Source organism: Dendrobates tinctorius, unplaced genomic scaffold (assembly GCF_039654945.1).
Source record: "Dendrobates tinctorius isolate UK_male_01 unplaced genomic scaffold, ASM3965494v1 ptg000086l, whole genome shotgun sequence".
Taxonomy (NCBI): Eukaryota; Metazoa; Chordata; class Amphibia; order Anura; family Dendrobatidae; genus Dendrobates; species Dendrobates tinctorius.
This window is the reverse complement of record NW_027361754.1, coordinates 48,488,063-48,508,418: the sequence shown is the minus strand read 5'-3', so window position 1 is coordinate 48,508,418 and position 20,356 is coordinate 48,488,063. Positions and strand designations below refer to the sequence as shown.

At 44.2% G+C, this 20,356-nt stretch overlaps 1 protein-coding gene and 1 long non-coding RNA gene across 2 annotated transcripts in view; one reads left to right on the top strand and one right to left on the bottom strand.

The window, feature by feature from the left end:
* The window catches only part of LOC141097869 (uncharacterized), a 58,463-nt gene extending 57,877 nt beyond the window's left edge, over positions 1–586 (bottom strand). Inside the window, exon 1 of the long non-coding RNA XR_012234064.1 lies at positions 421–586. This is a non-coding gene — a long non-coding RNA (uncharacterized lncRNA). The remainder of the gene's footprint in view (positions 1–420) is intronic.
* On the top strand, positions 123–17,797 carry ENO1 (enolase 1). Its single transcript, XM_073585361.1, has 12 exons — positions 123–260; positions 4,745–4,833; positions 6,286–6,381; positions 8,321–8,379; positions 10,976–11,045; positions 11,517–11,650; positions 13,311–13,533; positions 16,169–16,366; positions 16,446–16,647; positions 16,974–17,082; positions 17,178–17,236; positions 17,330–17,797. Exons 2-12 carry the CDS (start codon positions 4,749–4,751, stop codon positions 17,397–17,399), a joined length of 1,305 nt encoding a protein of 434 aa, XP_073441462.1. The 5' UTR covers positions 123–260; positions 4,745–4,748; the 3' UTR covers positions 17,400–17,797.
* Positions 17,798–20,356: the final 2,559 nt, after the last annotated feature.

The following is a 20,356-nucleotide window of genomic DNA, read 5'->3' as shown; positions in this document are numbered from 1 at the left end:
CCAATACTTGCAGTCCGCACGTCCTGAGCCCCCCCACCTGCACCAGCGCCCCCTCTACACGTACAGTCTCCACTTCCGGTCTATCTAGGGAAGGGCGCGTGAGCGCCTCTCGTCCAATCACACTCACGTAGGGGACCCCCCAGGAAGGGGGCTTGTGACTGCCGGGAGGAGGCGGGTCCTCGTACACTATAAAAGTCGAGCGCTGCTGCAATAACAGCTCCTTTCACTTAGCCGGAAAGCAGAGTACGACCATCCCAGAGGTGAGTGACGCAAAGAGCCATCGCTGCTGTGTGTTCTCCTTGTGTCGTATTGCTATGAGTGAGTGACACTTGCATTTAGTCCTGTCCCTGGATTATGGCTACTCGTCCTGTATGGGTTTGCTGGTGTCTGACCTTTAGCTGGTCACATGGTGCAAATTACCTGCTTGTTGCTAATTGTCATGGAGTATGATGAGGATTTAATTCTGCCCCTGTCTGGTCTCCATTTTTCTTGCTGACCATGCACGAGACCTTTCTCTGCACCCTGACCAGAGCTGTAGCCATACATGTCAGCTTGACAGCAGCTGAAGGTCTGCTGGCCTATGGGCGACCATGTGACGTCATATCTGCAATGGTGGCCCTCTGACAGGGGCATAGGGTGGGTGTGGAAATCCTCAGGTGAGTGCAGTGAGCTGATCCTCTGCCCCAGGTGCTACAGCTCTGCAGCATGGCAACCAGCCTGCCCTGGTGATCAGTGGAAGACGTCAGTGCCCCTCCACTATATGCACGCCCCAGGAATGTGACCCTTGTGGACCCTGTACAGTAACCCCCCTCCATGACAGATGCTCTCAGCTGCTGCTGCCACAAATAGAAACCTGCTGTCTAGTATTAACTCCTTGCAGGCACCAAGTCCATTCATTTGTGGCCGGTTATAAATTGCCTGTGGCTGTCCATTATCGCCCAGCCCAAAATAGTCCTGTGCATATAACCTGGCCCTCTGTGTGGGGGGAGTGGAAAGCATAAATTGACCCAGAACTTATTCATTCTGCATCAACTGCCTCCTTGGCAAACTGTAAAGGAACAGAATCCTCCTCCCTTTAAAATGGCTGGCGTCTCTCCGGGCTATGTTCTTTCCATTTGATTCTGTCCCTAAAGGATAATTATTGGGTTGTGCCAGCATGTAAGGGGTTAACACTGGTGCTGCAATCTGATCTGTACTCTTAGCGAGATCTGTTGCTAGGGTTCGGTGGGTGTGGAGCATTCGCAGGTAGTAATGGCTGCCATTAGGTTTTTAAAAAATTTTTTTTTTTCCATGAATGTGTGTGAATGTGTATTGTCTACAGAGGGGTTTAATGGCCTGCAGTGGTGCTATAGAGGGGAGCCTTCAGGCGGCTCGTATATTACAGAAGGGGGTTGCACACTTAATGCAGTACTTGCCCATTGTGTCTCCTTACATAATGTCCTTTTACAATGACTGGCTTGCTTTATGATGTAATCCCGCACTGTACAGCCTGTGAAGTCCCTCTAACGACTTGGCCAGGCCTGGACGTGTTCTGCGTCGTGAGTAAGTGCACGTCTACAAAGCAGCCATTTTCTAGAAATGAGCATTTCTGCTCCTTGAATCACTGTTCTTTCTCCATATCTCGGATGCCAGGACTGCCCCCACAGGAGGAAGGGCATTTATGACTAATAATCCTGCCCACCTGTACGGAAATGATGACACCCAGGTTTCTTTACACCAATATTGGTCTTATAGGAATGTATGACTCTTACTGTTGCAGTCATGATGGGTTTGGTTAGTCCTCTAGATTAGTGTGGCTGCTATAGAAGTGGGTCACTGGTGATCTGACTGCAGGGAAGTGACTGCTTTGCAGGGACTGTGCCCTTTTTTGAACCTTTGTCCTGTCTGAGAAAAACAATGTTGCCATAAAACTGCTTTCTGGGCTGTTTCCTTCACTTCAGCCAAGTGCTAGTTTATGTGGATGGAAGCTCCCTGGGGAGGGTTCTGCGTCTCTGGGTGCACCCCGACATGCTGGCAGTGCGGCTCGCTTCCCCAACAGAAAATCCACACTGACTTATTGCAGATTTTGTTTGCCAAGCCTTGATTGTTCAGTTGCTGACTATTCTGCAGCAAAATACACAAGTCTGGAATAAAAAGTCAATGCTTAAAAAAGCACACTATGCACCAGTCTTTGTAACATGTGGTTGTCACTCTTGATGCAGATTGCATAAAAGATTTGGGGACAGGTTTGTGATGCATGTCAACCTACCCCTGCCTAATGTGAATGCAGTCATATGATGAGGGATGATTGCTGATCACTAGGACCCCAGCAGTAGCAAGAAGGGGCTCTAATACAGGAGCCAGGCTCTGCACAGGCCCAACCCGCCACCCTCGAGGGAGCTTGCTCTACCTCCATTCAGTCTGATATCTGGGACTTGTCGCACTCTGGTTTAATTTTTCTAGAGATCCCATATTCAATGAATGTGAGAGAGCATGTGCTCAGCTGAAGGTGGGACATGTCAAACTGGATCACTGGGGGTCCCAGAAATCAGTCCCACCCATTATCACTAGTGATGAGCCAGCGACGTGATCGGGTGCTAACAGTGAGTGCGGTGACCTTTATGCCCAATAATGGTACGTTGAGATCACACTTCTTGTATAATACACTATATATGGAAGCATCAGGCAACGTTCAATGACCCTCCCCAGTCCCTGTACCCCTGACACTTCTATAAGGTCAATTTGCTTCCAATAGTGGCGACGCTGGTCTACAATATGGTTGACATAAAAGGCTTCTGCATTTGCACCCATATCTGCCGTCCATTATCTGCACCCTGTAATTTGTCCCTCACACCTGACGCAAACCGGTTTATAAATTTGGGCCATGATTTATAAACTGCACTTTGCACCGGTATGCGTCCATTAAAAATGGTGCTTGCAGGAATCTGCCGACTGCCTCTGCCTTTTATGTGCTTTTATAAGGGATGGACAGCTGCTGATCCCAAAAAGTCATGGTTTCTGAATACACACGCTCTCTATGGGAATGACCTCCAGCTCTATAGGATGGAGGATGTCCTTGAACACGGTATGACCTAGCCAGGTTTCTGAGCATGCCCCAATGATGCTACGTGATGAGGAAGATGGTGATGAATGGAGGAGGCCGTGATGTGCACACTCCTCTTCCTGCATGGCTTTGGATGGGTTGGGCACTGCAGCGTCCTTAAGCTGCTAAGCCTTGAGGCTCCATGAAGCTGCTCTAGACTAATACATATATACCGGTATTTTATTGTGATGCGGATGCTAGTGTCTGCTTGCAACAAAAGGGTTAACCAGAACTGCAGCATTTCTGAGGTTGCGGAGGAGGAGCCAGAGACAGGAAGGCTTATAACCAAGGACATAGCTGTGTATGTATATAGGGTCTATGATGGGTGCCGCTCCATTAGGGTCATCTGTAGGAACATAACAGAAGCTGATCCCTGGCCACACAATGGGGGTCACAAGCATAAAGGGAGGGGTCATCAGCTCTTCATGACCTTGAGGCAAACTGTCCTCTCAAAGCCAGCCATTGCAAAATGATGGGTTAACCTCCTCTGTGCTGGATTAGCATTGCTTAATGCAGGGAATGAGGAACTAACGTGAGCTGAATGTTAGAGTTTTCTCAGTGAATTAAAATGCAGAAAAGTAGCTAAATTCCAGTAGAAGCTTAAGGGTATGTGCACACGCTGCGGATTTGGCCTCTGCGGATCCGCAGCAGTTCCGTAGACAGTGTACAGTACCATGTAAGTCTATGGGATTTACAATCTGCTGTGCACATGCTGTGGTTTTTTCACTGTGGAAAAGCTGCAGTTTTAAACCTGCAGAAAGAATTGACAAGTCAATTCTTTCTGCGGATTCCGCTGCTGTTTGCCACCTATTCCATTGTCCAGGTGTCAAACCGCAGGGGAAAACCGCTGGCCAATCCGCAGGTCAATTTACCTGCAGATTCGCATGGAAAAATCTGCTGGTGAATCCGCAGCGTGTGCACATAGCCTAATGGTATGTGCACATGTTGCAGATTCTGCTGTGTATTTTTCCACACAGATTTTACTAAATCCGCAGGTAAAACGACCTGTGTTTTACCTGCAGATTTACTACGGATTTTCTGCAGTTCTGGTGCAGCTTTCCCCTGCGTTTTTATACCTGCGGAATCCGTCCAAAGAATTGATATGCTGCGGGTTCAAATCAGCACGGAATGTGCACAGCGTTTTTCATTTTGCATTGGTTAAAATGGTACTGTACACTGCAGCAGAATCTACAACGTGTGCACAGACCCTAAAAAAAAAATACAAAAATTACTAATGCTAAAAAAATTGTGTGCAAGACTTGTGTATGCTGGGTTAGCTAGACCTGTCATACAATGTCAATTATTTAATATAATGTGGTTTGAAGTTTAAGAAAATGTCTGCATTCTTCAGAATCTGCATTTCCTTTCCATGGTTTATTGCACTCCTGCATTATTATTGAATGGGGTTGTGCTATTATATTGCACACAGGCTGTGGAGCAGTTTTGGGCAAAATGGGACATATTTTCTATACCTGACCAACCCCTTTAAATCATAAAACTAATTCACTTGACGTGCAGCAGCTGCAATTAAAAGTACCAGCGTATTGTAGTATTTCCAGATAATCCGTCCCAGCATATATTGAATTTTCATGGGAGTAATTTCTTCTTGTATGTACAACTTGTAATCTTGTGCTGTATTGCTTTTTTTTTTTTTTTTCCTAGCACCATGTCCATCATTAAGGTCCACGCAAGAGAGATCTTTGACTCCCGTGGGAACCCCACTGTGGAGGTAGACCTGTATACATCAAAAGGTGGGTTATTGGTTCGTCTTGGACTTTCCAAAACTGGAAACCATTCCTCTTACTCAAATTCATCTTTGAACACTGACACAAACTGAACTGTACATGAGGTAAAATCAGTCTATGTACCCCACTGACTTTGGGGCTGGGCTCCTTTACTGGTTATCCCTTTATGGTGCAGTTTTTACTATTGTGGCTTGAAGTCAATTCTATAGGAGTTTTGGAGCCTGGCTGTCCCTGTAAGCCCATCTGACTGGTATTCCAATCTTAGCCATTGATGAGGTAGATGAAAACATTAGTTGTATTCATGAGCGAGCATACTCAAATAAGGTGTTATCCAAGCATGCTTGTGTACTAATAGTATTCGCGTGTGCTGAAAATGCTCTAAGTTCGAGCCACCATGGCTGCATGTCTCTCAGCTGACTGTTGGGCAATCCCCACATGTGTTGTGGCTGTGAGACATGCAGCTGCAGGGACTCGAACATGCTATTCAAACATGCTGCCGATGCTCTATTAGCACATGAGCATGCTCAGATAACACCTTATCCCAGCACGGTCACTCGTCGCTAATCAGCAGCCATTATACAGTACACAATGTGTTTAGCAAGTCCTTCCCTTTGCAACACTGAAGAATGGGGATTGCATCTTCTCATGTCTGCATCCATTAGTTTATACCAGTTTGCAGACTTGTTGCTTGGCACAGGCGTGCTGTTGATGTGCCAGGACAACTGGATGGGCAGTGACAAAGCGACCAAAAAGTTCCTTGAAAGCACTTGACATGTATTAAATAGGACTTGTCCCCTGATGCCGTCAAGCTCAATAATCTGGTTAGTGCCTCCTAGCTTAATGGACCTGTCATTACGATGACTTGCGCTTCTGTTCCTTATCGATGATGGCTTTATTCTAGACCTAACGCCAGGGGTATAATTGCAGCTGCTCTAAACATTTGGCTAGACAAGGGGGGGGGGGGGGGGAACTAAATACTGATCAGTCCCAACACACTCCTCCATCTCTGCAATGACTGACAGGCTGCTATGCAGGCAAGTGCCTGTACCCAACAGCCAGTCAGTCACCACCCTGGGGGAAGACTAAGAAAGCGTTGCCTTTTTATAAACTCTGGCTACTAGGATGACTGACTGGCACAGAAGTTTTGGCAAAGGGAGAACTTTAGTCATTTAACAAATTGAATCTCGACATCGCAATACACTTTAGTCCAATAGTCAATCTGGCCATAGTTGAGTGAGTGACAAGCAGACTGTTACTGGTGATGATGTTCTTTTATCACAAGATCAGTCATATACAAGTGATTTTGGCTGAAAACCAACCAAACATGGCTGACTTTATTTCAAACTGCTCTGATTAGGCAGCTAAAACAATTGTTCCTCCTTGGGTTGAAGTTGATGAAAACCATACTCCATGGAGGCTTTTAATCTTGACCCACTAACTTTTTTTTTTCTCTGGCAGGTCTCTTCCGTGCCGCAGTGCCTAGCGGAGCCTCCACCGGTATCTATGAAGCACTTGAGCTCCGTGACAATGATAAAACTCGTTACTTGGGAAAGGGTAAGTCTATCCGTTTATTGCGTCTGTTTCCTCTTGGCATATTTTATAATAATAATCTTTATATAGTGCCAACATATTCCGCAGCGCTTTACAGTTTAACAGTTTGAAAACACAAGTCATAAGTAACAACGCTAACAATACAATAATTAAAGCAAAATAAGACGAAATATTTTGTAAACAATAATAAATGTATCAATTGTTCATTCTTTCACTTGTTTGAAGCAGAGTTGCATAATGTAGTAAATAGTCTAGATCATCTTGGTAACAATACAATGCAGAGTTCTGTTACTCCTGGAAACCTGTGAATAAACTACTAAATGCTACAAGTCCCATATAAAGAGGGTTGTCAAGTCTAAAATACCAAATCTGCAGACTTGTGTATCTTACCCACACCCTCCCCGAGTGCACTCACTGTGAGCTGCGAGGATTTGCTGGTTTCTGAGCAAAGAACACAGCGATGTATGCGTCATGCATGCTCTTGGGCAGAATAAGTCTGGTGGGTGTGGCCTGACTCCATATAGGCGTATTAAGCTTGGCCACGTCCACTAGATGGGTTTTACCCAGGATTATGCATATTGCATACATCACTGCCATTTCCAGCTCTGAAACCAGTGAATCCTTGCAGCACAGTCCTTGCAAGAGAGGAAAAATAACTCTTATTATACTCACCTGGGGGTGCAGAGAATTACATCTGTGCAGAAGTGCAATGCCAGGGAGCAATTAAGCAGGAGGGTGGCATCGCAAGGAGACGGGAGGCGCCGGACCCGGACCTGCTACACCATTGGACCGGACCGCCCAGCAGGTGAGTGCAATTTTTTTTTTTTTTTTTGTAGTACCCCCCCCCCCCCCCACCCTCTTGCTGGTCTGAACCAGGGGCTTATCTGTAGCATTATACAGAGTGGGCTGTTTATATGGATACACCTGGGTGGGCCACTTGTATGGGTAAACCTAAATAAAGTGGGACTGGTTGGTGATATCAACTTCTTGTTTGTGGCACATTAGTATATGGGAGGAGAGAAACGTTTCAAGATGGGTGGTGGCCATTTTGGATTGTATATTAATAAATGGCCCACCCAGATGTATCCATATATATGGCCCACTCTGTAGAATGCTGTAGATAAGCCCTGAAAGGTGGTGGCTGTAACACGTATCGGCCAAACCTGGTGACAGGTTCCCTTTAAAACCTAGTGATTTAAATATTTCTCGTCTCGTGTGTGGATGTTGTCTAAGGGTCATTAATTCTGACACCCTTTTAATGGTTGAGTGAATGTGCTGGGATTAGGTGTTGTATCACACGCTCAGGTGCTAACTGTTTTCAGTGTGCTCTAAAAATGTTTGCATCCCTGTGCCTGCATGTCTCGTGGATGTTCAACAGCTGCAACACTTGCTGAGATTGCCTAAAAGGAAATCCCTGCATGTGTTGCAGCTGTCAAATAGTGGCGAGACATGCAGCCGTAGGTACTTGGACGTATTCTTCGAGCATGCCGAAATCACTCGATTAGCACCAGAGTATGCTCAGATAACCTTATCTGTGCTTGTTCGATCATCACTAATGGGGTAACTATCAATTTACCGTAGACTGAGTCTTTGCAAGAACTGAAATCCAGGATTTTATTTGCTGGTGTATTTCCTCACCTTTGTGTCCCTTGATCTCAGGTGTGGGCAGAGCTGTGAAATATGTAAACGAGTTTTTGGGACCTGCTTTATGCACCCAGGTAATGGGAGCCCGTGCCCTGCACTCCTCCCAACGCATGGGGTTTGACTAACTGCTGCAATGGCATTCCTAGACAGACGTCATCTCCTTGTTGCTTTAGAAGTGCATGCAGTGGTCTGGCAGATAAGAACTTAGCGGCCTTCAGCAGGAGATGTTGGTCTAGAAATGCCTGAAGTGCATGCTCGTGTGATCCGTGCAGTGATTGTATGTGCTTGTCCCTTCCAGGTGTCTCTAAAGCCGTTGAGCACATCAATAATACCATTGCGCCAGCACTGGTTGGAAAGGTATGGGTTCTTGTTTTACTAACTTGCCACTCACCTCTTGGGCTCTTAAAATCTTCTGCTTTGATGTTCTTCCAAAGTTAAAGCTGCTTATTTTGGCAGGACCAGAATACTACCTTTTGTCTTGGAGTCTCTTGACTATAACCTAACAGATGTTGGGTGAGAAGCATTAAGCATGTGGCGTCTCAGTATCGATACTCTAACAGCTGATGGAAAAATCTCCCTAGAGGGGGAGGGAACGCATGCATGCTCTGCCAGACCAAGGGTGCATGTTAGAGGCGTCTCAGGAGTACAACTAAAGTTGTATGCACCCATTGTTACTATTAGTTGAAACTTGTCAACCTCTATCGCTGTCTCTAACTATCTTATTGATGATCCAATCTAAGCATTTTTAACATCAGGATTTTATCTCTTGAAGACCAAAATTCAATATTTATTCAAAATCAATCACTTTGTTTGAAAAATTAACATCTTGCAACTTGATGATGCTCTAGTCACCTCTTAAATTATTGCTGTGGCTATCTGTGCAAATGGATCAAAGCCAGACTTAAGATTTTCGGCTTATTACAACACTACTGTACACAATTAACCAATTAATGAGAACTGACTTAGCAAACGCTCTGGCCATGCCAGTCTTGCTGGCATACCAAGGCACACTGTCATGCACCATGCCAGTAATACTACTCTAGTCAGGGACCGGAGTAGTCTGTTTCTGTCCAGCACTCAACACATTTGAAAGGTGTACATGGTCACTCCTTATTCTGCCCATTTTGGCACAGCTGATTCAAGGTAGCATGAAAAAAGTCTCCAAATCTTTCAACAACTTCCATTTTTCTGCCGTTAAAGTCTACCCTTATGGCTTTTTTTTTTTTTATTTTTTTTTTTGTAAATGTGGTAAAACCTCTGAGCAGAAGTGTTATCAAGATGCATCCAGTGTGTCAAATGTGCAACATTAATACATTTTGTGCCAGTAACTGCAATGCATCCACATGCAAACGTCTCCTTCCTATAGTATTTTAAGCTTGACTGATTTTCACAGAACCGGTGACTGAGGTATGAGCGTTGGACTTTCCGATCTGGGCGGCATTCAGTGGACAACCCTTAAACTTGGAGCCTATATTCTGAAAGCTGAAAAATATAACTTTCAGTCTATACAAAAGTTGATTGTGTTCAAAACTACAGGATAAACAGAGGACTAACAACCTCAATACAAATCAATCTCAATCCCTCTAATCTGTTAAATTCACTGTTTTATTAATCAGTAATTGAAACCTGTGGCTCAAAACAGCATACATCCAGCTAGCCACTGAAATGTTTGAATCAGACCATATTCTCTCATTCTCATTTATGATCTGCCTGACCTATGCTCATAGTGTGTGTGTGTGTGTGTGTGTGTGTGTTTCCTGCAAACTACTGAATTCTTGCCTTGTGCAGTGTCTTGAGTGCATAAGAGATAATTGTCTACTCCTATTGGAAAATCTGAATTAATCTGACATGTATATCTTGGGGATCCACGCTGCTGTAATGGAGCAGTGGAATAAACTTACAGCAGCAGGTGTTCGTGGAGACACTTGTTAAATGAGATCAAGACTTGTAGAAAAGCAGCTAGACTGACAACTGCAGGATAAAGGCTTGTGCACATTAGTCTGGAACTTGTATTGACCCACTCTATATGGGGGACTCCATATACAAGCAGTACCTCCTGTAGATGTGGAGTCATCCAGAGCATGTTGCTTATTAGATTTTTGATAAACTTGTCACTCCCAATATGAAATTTAAGGTACCGTTATGGGCTTTACACAAGCCCCATAATGACACTAAGAATGGCACTGTGTGTGCTTCTGAATTAAATGTACTTTTTGCCCCTTTGTTTATTTTGGGCACAGTAAAAATCCAGCATGTTTTCCTGTGGAATGACTAATCTTCTAAGGAATATTCTCAATTCCTTTAGTTAGTGTGAAAATATTAAGTTTGCAATTAACTTGGCTCTTCTATCTGCTGTCTATTCTCTTGAGTGTCTTTCTTTCATAGTGTGCAGCTTGCTTTCCTGAAGCTCAGCCACTAGTTCCTTCCCAGACCGTGGCGAGAGTGTGCAGTATTTACATTTCAGGATAGGGGTTAACTGAATATCCTATCTACCGCTCTCGGCGCACCAGCCTGCTCACTTCCATTTTAGCTCCTGACTAGCTGCTCTTGTAAATCTTGCAATTCACCACACCCAGCATCTGCTGCTTCTAGTCTGTTCTATTCACAGCTTATAGCTTACAGGGCACTTGCACAGATGCAATCTTTTTTTTTTTTTTTTTTTTTTTTTTTTTTTTTTTTTTTTGTGTAGACTCCTGGGTGGAAAAAACACTAATGGCTGAATGTGTAAGAGCTAAAGTTGTGCTGAGCTTTATATTCTACAAATACTATCTCTTTGCAACTCGCCAGAACTGTCACTCAAAGGGAGTGCCCCCCCACATTAGGAAGTAAGGAGACTGCATAGCTCTCGGCTGCTCAAGAGACAACTTGAGAATACATGTTTAACTGTGGACCACCACCTCATCAAGGTCATATTTATGGAAACTTCTATGCTAAACTTGTCTTTTTCTTCCAGAGTTTAAGTGTCGTAGAGCAGGAAAAGATCGACAAACTAATGCTTGATATGGATGGGACTGAGAACAAGTGTAAGTGTATTCTGACTATCTGTGGTTCCTGTAGGAACGGCCTTCATAAAATACTTGCTCTGTTACCATTATGGATACAGTACTGGAAGGAGTGTAAATGTTTGGCAAATTCATCCCCACCATATGTATAGTGTAACATTAGTAAATGCCACCTTTTGTTGGGGCTTCAATAGAATGCTAAAGTTCTGATCGCCAATAAAAGCTTGGTTCTTAATTAAACCCAATACGTCTCCATAACCTGAAGTCCATTCATAGGATTTGTGATCATTACCTGAAAGTCAGTTGTGTTATGGGCCACCCTCAGGGGTGCCTTACTTTTTCAGGTGAATTTTTGGAATGCAATAGCCTTGTAACCAGGCTGCATCTGACCAAGGATTTTTCATGCACTTTTGGGGATAATGCAGCAGTAGCCTAGATGTAATAGCCCTTTAATTTTTTTTTCATTTCCCCCCCCCCCCCCCCCCTTTACAGCAAAGTTTGGTGCAAATGCCATCCTGGGAGTCTCTCTGGCGGTGTGCAAGGCTGGTGCTGCTGAAAAAGGAGTTCCCCTGTACCGTCACATCGCTGATCTGGCTGGAAACCCAGAAGTCATTCTTCCTGTCCCTGTAAGTTTCACTGAAAACCACTCTATTTTATTATGAACTAGCTGAAGAGCCCGGCGTTGCCTGGGCATAGTAACAACTGGTTAGTTATAGCAAATTATAATTCTCCTCCATCCTATAGTCCTGTGCCCATATACCCATCATACATATCCTCCATCTCATAGTCCCGTGCCCATATACCCATCACACACCCTCCATCCCATAGTCAACCATTATGACATAATGAGCGGTGGGGTTTGCAACCTATGATGACATCAGCGTCGCCATGGCAACCATTATGACATCATAATGAGGGGCGGGGCTTGATACACTTTTTCCCCCATTATGTAGATAGGGGCAAAATTGTTTGGTTAATTGGAATGCGTGGGGTTAAAATTTCGCTTCACAACAGAGCCTAGGACACTCTCGGGGTCCAGACATGTGACTGTGCCAAATTTTGTAGCTGTGATGGTGCGGATGACACACACACACACACACACACACACACACACACACACACACACACACACACACACACACCTTTATATATTAGATTGCACATAAAAACCATGCATCTAATCCTATCCTGTGATACTGTCTGCTGAGCCGTGTATCTAATCTTATCCTGTGTGATACTGACTGCTGAGCCGTGTATCTAATCTTATCCTGTGTGATACTGACTGCTGAGCTGTGTATCTAATCTTATCCTGTGTGATACTGACTGCTGAGCTGTGTATCTAATCTTATCCTGTGTGATACTGACTGCTGAGCTGTGTATCTAATCTTATCCTGTGTGATACTGACTGCTGAGCTGTGTATCTAATCTTATCCTGTGTGATACTGACTGCTGAGCTGTGTATCTAATCTTATCCTGTGTGATACTGACTGCTGAGCTGTGTATCTAATCCTATCCTGTGTGATACTGGGCTCCCCCTGCAGTCTGTGTCAGAGGGTGGTCTGTGTTGGCACAGTAATAAATTGTGTAATTTCCAGCTTTACAGAAGGATAACACCATAGAAATGATAAGAATAATAGGCCTCAGTTACCAGAACTGTCTGCAAAGAAAACTGTTGCTGATAGCAACCAATCACAGCTCATTTTTCATCTTTTAAACAGCTCTGGGACAGCGTGGCGAGTTTTAAGTGGCGACTTTTGTGTTTCGACTTTTATGTGGCGAGGTTGGTGTATGTGTGGTGAAATGTGTGCTGAGGTTGGTATGTGTTGAAGCACATGGTAGTGTGTGGCACATTTTGTGTTCATATCCCCGTGTGGTGAGTTCTCCATGTCAGGGCCCCTCCTTAGCAACTGTACGGTATATACTCTTTGGCACCATCGCTCTGATTCTTTAAGTCCTCCTTGTTCACATCTGGCAGCTGTCAATTTGCCTCCAACACTTTTCCTTTCACTTTTTCCCCATTATGTAGATCGGGGCAAAATTTTTTGGTGAATTGGAACACGCGGGGTTACAATTTCACCTCACAGCATAGCCTATGGTGCTCTCGAGGTCTAGATGTGTGACTGTGCCAAATCTTGTGGCTGTAGGCACGACGGTGCGGATGCCAATCCCGGACATACAGTACATATCCACATTGAACTTTATATGTTAGATAGCAACAGCAAGTAATCCCAGCTGCATGGAAACAGAAATTTCCTGAGGTCTAAGTGGCCATGTTTTCTCGTTTAGGCATTCAATGTGATAAATGGTGGATCTCATGCTGGCAACAAGTTGGCTATGCAAGAATTCATGATCCTGCCAGTCGGTGCCTCCAGCTTCAAGGAGGCCATGCGCATAGGTGCAGAGGTTTACCACAACCTAAAGAACGTGATCAAGAGCAAATATGGTCAGGATGCCACTAATGTTGGAGACGAGGGTGGCTTTGCACCCAACATCCTTGAGAATAAGGAAGGTAGGTGTCCTAACATTTCTGCACGGAATCCTTAAATGGCAAGTTTTTTGTTTTTTTTTCTTGATTGCATTAGACTTATTGCAGGGTTTCAGCTATTAACCGCTTCCCGACCGCCTACTGTAGATAAACGTTGGCGCTTGCTGGGGTTTGTGCAGCGCCGACGTTTATCTACTGTCGGCGGTTTTGTGCCCCCCCCCGGGACCCCCAGATACCTTATAACGCGGGGATCCCAGTGCACAATGCATGCTGGGACCCCCGACGTCATCGAGACCTGATTGGTTCAGGTCCTGATGACGTCGCGTCACAGCAGCCAATGAGAGCGCTCGCTGGGAAAGCTGCTTGTTTCCCGGCGATCTCCCTCATTATAACGCGACTTCTCCTCTGAGCTCATGCTGACAGATGAGCAGAGGTGAAGCAGCGTTACTGTGTGACTAGATCGCTGCCTGGCACAGCTGATCGCTGCCTGGCACAGCTGTGCCAGGCAGCGATCTTGTCACACAGTAACGCTGCTTCACCTCTGCTCATCTGTCAGTGTGAGATCAGAGGAGAAGTGGCTTTACTATGTGCCGGGCAGCGATCTTGTCACATAGTAACGCTGCTTCTCCTCTGATCATCTGTCAGTGTGAGATCAGAGGAGAAGTGGCGTTACTATGAGTCAAAAATACAAAAAATAAAAAACACAAATGAAAAAAAAGTAGGCAGGCTAGGGTTAGGGCTAGGATACCCACATACGGGGTATCGGCGTATTTGGGAGAAACTGCCCAAAAAATTTCGTAGTTCATTTACTGTTTTTACACTTGTGAAAATAAAAAAAAAAATGGTTCTGAAGTAAAATGTTTGTGGAAAAAAAGTTAAATGTTTATTTTTTCCTTCCACATTCCATTCATTCATGTGAAGCACCTGAAGGGTTAATAAACTTCTTGAATGTGGTTTTGAGTACATTGAGAGGTGCAGTTTTTAGAATGGTGTCACTTTTGGGTATTTTCTGTCGTATTGACCCCCCAAACTCACTTCAAATGTGAGGTGGTCCCTAAAAAAAATGGTGTTGTAAATTTTGTTGTAAAAATGAGAAATCGCTGGTCAACTTTTAACCCTTAACTTCCAAAAAAAAAATTGTTTCCAAAATTGTGCAGATGTAAAGTAGACATGTGGGAAATGTTGTTTATTAACTATTTTGTGCGATATCACTCTCTCTGATTTAAGGGCATAAAAATTAAAAGTTTGAAAATTGCAAAATTTTCGCCAAATTTCGTTTTTTTTTTGTTTGTTTTTTTTTGTTCCCCCCCCCCCCCCCCCATATAAGCGCAGTTCATATCTAAGAAATGTTACCACTATCCTGAAGTACAATATGTCATGAGAAAACAATGTCAGAATCAGCAGGATCCGTTGAAGCGTTCTAGAGTTATGGCCTCATAAAGTGACACTGGTCAGAATTGAAAAAATTGGCCTGGTCACGAAGGCAAAAACAGGCTCAGGCGCAAAAGGGTTAAAGATCTGTTTTGTGGAATCTGAGTCCATACATTAATTCTGTCTGTAGACTACTATGTGGGCATGCAAATTGTGGTATGTTTCATATGAAGGCATGAGGGGGTGACTTGCTGTTTGTGCCCTGTTCTCGGGCTCACCAGCAATTTCCACTCCATTATCTAAGCTACTAGCTGAGCACTAGACTCGGCACTCCCATAGACATTAAATGGAATCGGCATATGCATGCTTCCCGAATAATCAGGAGGGGGATGATTCTAAAGACCTAATTTTTGGATCTGTGGTCTGCTTTTTCTCAACAATCGGCAAGTTATTCCCTATGCCATGGATGGGGGGGGGGGGGGGGGGGAAGGAACTTTAGGAATAACACCTTAAATGCTCTGGCTGCTACACTTGCTTTGTGCTGGCATGCTCCCTGTAAACCAAATACAGGCACTTAAAGCAACCAGATAGTTGAGTGCACCTGTCTATTTCCTGTAAAGCCAGAGCAGTCGCAGGACAGCGATTGTCAACCTCCTCACCTACTTGCTTTTGCAACTAAGCTGCTGGTGGGTTGCAGGTGCAGCGAGCGCCCGTGCTTGATCAGAACAGTAATTTTGTGCGCCTCTCCCTATAGAGCCTGGCTTCCTGGACTGTAAAAGTGCTGTCTTCAATTTTTCTGAATTCCGAAGTGAAATATAATTAGTAAATGAATACCTTTCCCGATATTGCTCCAGCGGGGAAAGTGCTCTATAATTTCACAGCTAAACTATCGCCAGCCGCTATGTTACTGTAACTGTATACAGTATGTGGGAAGACTAGGAATCTAAATATAGGGTTACTATGCACTGCAGCCGGGGGAGGACATGGAATGTTAAGTGAATGAGCAGCTCCTGTCCGGCTCTGGAGCCAGAGATCAGGAGCACATGCATTATACATGTAATGGCCACGCTTCTGCCAAGACTTGTGTCTGGAGGATCTCTGTATGTCAATTATAGATGCCAACTTTTGCAGTATTCTGAATACTGACTTCTGGCAATCAAATGCTCGTATACCCTTGCCTTGGCATAAATATATGTAGTAATACATGGTGTACACTAATATTACATGGTAAAATGCCTAATTACTGCTAGCATAGCTTTTTATCCTAACATCCTCTCCTCTCTATCAGCTCTGGAACTTCTGAAGACTGCCATTAACAAGGCTGGATACCCAGATAAGATCGTGATCGGGATGGATGTGGCTGCCTCTGAGTTCTACCGTGATGGAAAGTATGACTTGGATTTCAAGTCCCCAGATAACCCCAGCAGATACATCTCCCCTGACCAGCTGGCCGACCTGTACAAGGGCTTCGTTAAGGACTACCCAGGTGACTGCTAGTGCACAACATGAAAAAAAAAATTGCTACTTTTTATTCTCCATTGCTTAATTGCTTGTCTGTCTTCCAGTGGTTTCCATTGAAGACCCATTTGATCAGGATGATTGGGCAGCATGGTCCAAGTTCACCGGTAGTGTAGGTATCCAGGTAGTCGGAGATGACTTGACTGTGACAAACCCCAAGAGAATTGAGAAGGCTGTTTGTGAAAAAGCCTGCAACTGTCTTCTTCTGAAGGTTAACCAGATCGGCTCTGTTACTGAATCTCTGCAGGCGTAAGTAAAGGGTTGCAATCTAACAATCTGTTCTGTGCTGATATTATGAGATTCTTAAGACCCCAATTCATTATTACAAAAATCAATTTTGAAGGGAAAAGTTAATGTTTTGCTAAATGGCACAACTGCTGTTCATGGTCACTCCAGGAGGGACCGGATGTCTCTGCCCCTGTACAATGCCAGAGACCTTCACCTGTTTTGCAGGACAGCTTCTCCTGTGGCTATGCATGAAGTGGTTAAGGGCCTTTGGCACATGCTGAATATTGAGAAGTTTAAGTATCTGAAAAATGTGGCCCTGAATTTCAAACTTTATTTTTCTTGTGTAGATGCAAACTGGCTCAGACCAATGGCTGGGGAGTAATGGTTAGCCATCGATCTGGAGAGACTGAAGACACCTTCATTGCTGATCTTGTGGTTGGCCTTTGCACTGGACAGGTATAAATGAATACAGGATGTCCTATGTGTATTTCTTTGTTCTAAGTTACGATCAACTTGATCTCTACTTGTTTTTTTTTTTTTTTTTCACTCAGATAAAAACTGGAGCTCCATGTAGATCTGAGAGACTTGCAAAATACAACCAACTCCTTAGGTGAGTGACTTCAAATAGTCCTTAAATCTCAAAAGATGCTTTGTGTGAGAGGGCTGCTTTAAGGTAACTTTTTTTGTTTTTTTTACCATGCAGAATTGAAGAGGAGTTGGGATCCAAAGCTCGCTTTGCAGGCAAAAACTTCAGGAAGCCAGTCATCAACTAGAAAGTCAACACACTGAGCACTTACCCATCTCTATGTAGTCACTGTACACCTAGGAGTCTGCGGGAGAAGCCCTCACTGCTGTAGAGGCCTGTCCCTCCACAAGCCCCTGCAGCAATGACTGTACCATGTCTGATCCTCACAATCCTGCAGGTTCTGACCTTCCAATCCCAGAAGCTTTGCTGCTTATTAGGATGATTCCTTGTCTTTTTCACTCTCAGTGCCTGCATGTTGTCATTGTTTTGTTCTCTTGTGGCTGTGGTCCTGATCACTTAAACCCTGTTGAAATGGTATGTTGTCGTCTTGTGTTGCAGACTATCAGGAGGCAAGTTATAACAGTTCATGTGCAGAGTAAGGAGAATGTAGTTTTATGAAAAGAAAATAAACTCTATTGAAGGTGACTTGATTGTTCTCATTGCAAAAAAAGTCTAGGGGCTAAGAGCTAAAATTGAAACATAAGTGAGGAAGAGCTGCCTGTAAACCTGGGGCTTGTGTGTATTTCACCCTATGCAAGAAAGGGGATCCAGCTTCTAATTGGAGAAGGCGTTAAAAAAAAAAACATGTGCGTGAAGGATGATCGGGGTTATCGTGAAAGAAGAAAAAAAGAAATTGTCATTGGAAGCTGGGTCCCGTTCCTCCGGTTTGCATTAGCCTGGTCCTGTGCTGCCTTGTGGACTGGATATATAAAGAGTGTGCTGGATTTTTGTGTTTCACCCTATGCATTGCACAAAGGCTGCAGTGTGTTTTTTAAAATAAAATTTGGCTTTACATGGCTGGCCTGCTCCAGCAATGCCCCTCTGACCCTACTACAAGGGCTGCATCACACTGTACTTATTATCCCTGCTAAAGCTAGATAAACCATGGGCAAGAGCTAAGAGGTAGGACTGGAGGAGCAGGTGGTCGTCTTCTCGAGCAAGAGGAAACCATGTTTACAGGAGCCTTTCTCCTTTGTACACACCATGTTTATAGTTAACTGCTGCTCGGCTACATGCAATATGTCGTTGTATGCACATAAAAAAAATATCATTGTTCACTGCAGCACATGTCCTGTGGACAGCAAAAATCTGTCAGTGAAACACTGTTTAGACTGTTAAATTTTTTTTTTTTTTTTTTTTTTTTCTTAACTCATTCATTGGGGACTAAATGGGATCACTTGGTGCAGTCCGGGCCAGACTTCTTTTACTCATTTATATAGCCATTAATTCCACAGCGCTTTACAAACATCATCGCTGTCCCCATTAGGGCTCACTATCTATATTCCTTATCGGTATGTATTTGGAATGTGTGAGGAACCCCATGCAAACACTGGGAGAACATACAAACTCCTTGCAGATGTTGACCTTGGTGGGATCTGAACCCAGTGCTGCAGTGCTAGCCACAGTGCCACCCATTCAACATTTATGTCAGTCCCATGACGGACAGCACTGCAAAGACTGGCTGCAGGTCTCCTGACCTGAACCTGCCAGTTTCCTATGTCTGTGAGGCTATTTGGGTCCGACGACATGGCCTATGGCACGGTCTACACCATATATGGTGTATCTGTTTTGCCATCATTAAAGTGTTTACAGTTGGATTCATTACCAACTTGGAATATTCCTCTGAAAATCCTCCACTTGGTCTCCTGTACTCAGAACCTGGCACACAGATGAGCAAATACAATGTGTTCTGAAGAGCTAGATAAAGGCCCAGAGAGCCCAGGATTGTTGCAGAGCGCACCGCTAGTACATGTCTAACCTGTAGCCCCACGTCACACACAATGAAACACCTTTTACTTGGGTAAGAATTTGCCTCTGAAACGTGAACATTCTGCATGGTTCAAATCACAGTGAAAATCAGACTTCTGTCAGCCAGACCAACACTAAAATGAAGGAAAAACGTTTTAGCAATGATTCCTGCCACCAAAATAACAGCATCAAGTTAACTTGTTTCAATGATCCAATAAGTCACATACGGATACACTGACATTACATGGATGTGTTTGAATGGGAAGCTTCTTGCAAGTGCCTTTCTAAGTTTTGGTGCAGAATATGTATAAAATGAGTTGCCTCTCCAAGAAGCAATATGGGTGACAGCAAAGGTCCAAGAATTGGTGTCTATGACCCATAGAGTGGACTGCACATGAGGAAGTTCACAAAAAAGTCTGCATCCTATAAGTAAAACTGGAAAGTGATGCTGGCCACCCTTGTGATGAAAAGCTGGAATTATTTTTTAAAATATAAATTTAATAATTATTACAGTATGTATTTCTTTTCTTCTTGTCTTTTTCCATTGGCTTGAATGAATTGTAATTAGAATGCAGAACAAGAAAGGAAAAAAGTGCTTGTAATCTGCAAGAGTTTATTCTGCTGGGACTGGCTTTCAGACATATCCAAATGGAAATAGAATGTTTAACAAAAATAAGAAACCTTTGGGAACACTCGCACATCACAGTACAAGTCCAAGCTAATAGTGATGAGAGAACGTGCTTGGGTGCTCAAAAAAAATATTCCTGCCCCTGGGCTGCATGTCGACAGCTGCAAGATATGCAGGGGTAGACCTACATTTTGAGGCAATATTGCCCAACCTTCTAGCGTGAACACAAGTGAAATGATCGAGATATGCCGTTGTGGAGTTCTGAACTAGGGTCTCATGCACATTGCAAAATTGCACACAAAGATCCTGCATAAGCTGACACGTAGAGTTCCTACTAGTGATAAGCGAACGTGCTGGGATAAGGTGTTATCTGGCATGCTCAGATGCTAACAGAGTGACTTTGGCATGCTCGAATAATATGTTCAAGTCCCTGCGGCTGCATGTCTCATGGCCAGGGACGGACATACGCACTGGGGCCTAGAGCTGGAGGGGGCCTCTTGCAGGGCAATTAATGAGCGCAATCTGTCCAGAGGCTCTGAGGGGCCCATGGCCAGATTGCCCTCATCATAGGCAGCATGCGTGGCAGGGATTTTCCTGCGGCTCCGCAT

Excerpts from the sequence above, each read along its gene's own strand:
- ENO1 (XM_073585361.1), top strand. The coding sequence starts at position 4,749 with ATGTCCATCATTAAGGTCCACGCAAGAGAGATCTTTGACTCCCGTGGG. Across the intron at positions 11,046-11,516 it reads GGATGGGACTGAGAACAAGT|CAAAGTTTGGTGCAAATGCC; the intron begins GTAAGTGTATTC and ends CCCCCTTTACAG. Across the intron at positions 17,083-17,177 it reads TTGGCCTTTGCACTGGACAG|ATAAAAACTGGAGCTCCATG; the intron begins GTATAAATGAAT and ends TTTTTCACTCAG.